Source organism: Biomphalaria glabrata, chromosome 11, assembly GCF_947242115.1.
Source record: "Biomphalaria glabrata chromosome 11, xgBioGlab47.1, whole genome shotgun sequence".
NCBI lineage: Eukaryota > Metazoa > Mollusca > Gastropoda > Planorbidae > Biomphalaria > Biomphalaria glabrata.
In genome coordinates, this window is record NC_074721.1 from 39,685,861 (window position 1) to 39,687,753 (window position 1,893).

At 44.1% G+C, this 1,893-nt stretch overlaps 1 protein-coding gene across 8 annotated transcripts in view; it reads right to left on the minus strand.

The window, feature by feature from the left end:
• The window catches only part of LOC106054979 (semaphorin-5A-like), a 35,091-nt gene continuing 33,198 nt past the window's right edge, over positions 1–1,893 (minus strand). For all 8 annotated transcript variants that reach the window (XM_056004948.1, XM_056004955.1, XM_056004951.1 and 5 more), the window contains exon 16: positions 1–371. In XM_056004948.1, coding sequence (XP_055860923.1) covers positions 265–371 — 107 coding nt within the window. In that variant the 3' untranslated portion in view covers positions 1–264. The remainder of the gene's footprint in view (positions 372–1,893) is intronic.

The window sequence follows — 1,893 nt, forward strand, 5'->3', positions numbered from 1 at the left end:
TATATTTTTTTTTTTACTTTTATTTGTTTAAATAAATTATCAGTCTAAATCTTGTCTTAACTCTAAATTATAAAATTAACAAAATGTCAGGTTTTATGGTTGAGGTTCACGAATAGTCAAAGGGATATAACCACGAAAATATACATTCTTCGAAATTTCTACATTCTCAAGAAAGTTATTTCCCTTTTTTTTGGGGGGGGCTTTCATTTAGAAACAAAATACTTTCGTTGATTTGGCCAGCCTGTACATTATCTTCTCAGTCAGTCAAATGAGTTGCAGGTTTCTGTATGACACCCATAGAGCTAGAGGAGTTAACACATTATAGTACGTCAGATCTCTAGTGCTTCCGTGCGAGTCTGGTAGGTTTATAACTGTAGGAAGAAATGACATCAACATTTCTGGGGGGTTGTCAAGACAAGATAAACCAAAAGAAGTAAAGTTTCCCCCCTTCAGACCTTGCGATCTACGGGGCAGATGATGTTAAGGTCATCTGTTTCTGTGGCCAACGGTTAACGGGCAGGGTGTCATGTGGCCAACACAACGACCAACCGCCTTTTACTTTCCCCAACTACAGTCAGGTAGTCTTTAGAGTTGGGATGGACTCCAGGGGCGCCCTCAAAGTCCCGAAATTCAAAATCCCCAGTCTTCATCGAGATTCGAACCCAGGACCCTAGGTTCAAAAGCCGAGCGCTTAACCGCTCAGCCACCATCGTTGTGGGTGTCAAAACAAGGTACTCAATGAAATGGAGTGAATGTCGATGAGGTGGGGTTTATTCACAATGAAGATGGATGTGGCAACAAGGAAATGAATGTGCTTCTAAGGGAGTCAACCCTGAGGATACCAAACATTCCTCCCATTTCCATGAGATGAAGGTGGCCAGCTCGTCACTCTTGGATGGATATCGTTTACACTAGAACACAACATCTTGCGTTTCAGCTCTGTTGTGAAATGTGCGCACCAAGTGGACTTAAAAGTCGGCGGTACGCAGCACCGAGACGTGGGAGTATGTTTTTAGGGCTAGTGTTTAAAGCAGAGAAATATCCTGTCTGAATATGTTTTCATTTTATCTTAGCTTGCAAATTCTTTTGAAGCAAGGAACGGGTTGCGTTAATCAGACAAGAAAACACAGTGACATAGTTGAGTTAGAATCTTTTTTCGCTATGAGCGACAATACATGCTGCAGATGCTTTAAACCAGTGATTCCCAAACTTTTTCGTCTCGTAGACCTTGGAAGTCTTTGTAGACCCCTGGGCGTCCATATAATAGACCATTTTGCACTGCTTTAACATCTAAAGAGAAAACTTCTCTCCTTCCAAAACTCCACAAAAGAGTTAAGAGTTATGCTCATTTGGATAGATTATAGACATAGAACAATCTCAGTCCGTAGGAACTAAAGTTACTAGAAGATAACTGCGCCGTCTTTAGCTTTGAAAAGCCAAATACACTCAAAGCATGGATAGCGTGGGTCTATTGCAACTTTGTGTCTACACTGCTCTAAGGACAGAGCGCGCCGGGCATGCTATAAGAACACTAAAGACTGTCTGGAAGAGACCCAAGTCAATGCCTATGTAAAGCATTGCTATTTCCGATGCATCTGGCACCCCCGTCGCTTGGGCTAGACACGACCGAAGGCCGAGTGCACCGGGAACCTCCGCCATTTTACTATGTTGTACCAAGCTAACCGTGAGGGCTCGCCATTAGTGTTACGGCCCCTTGAGGAACTGCGCATGGATTATCGACAGGGCCGTGGGAGCTCTCTTTCAACTCCGCTCCGTGCAATGGGTAAGCTCTCGCCAACCCGTGGACACCCCCCACGGGAGTTTTGTTTCGCCATTCATTTAGCCCAGCGGTTCTCAACCTCTTTTTACAATCCCCAACTCTGCCGTGACCCC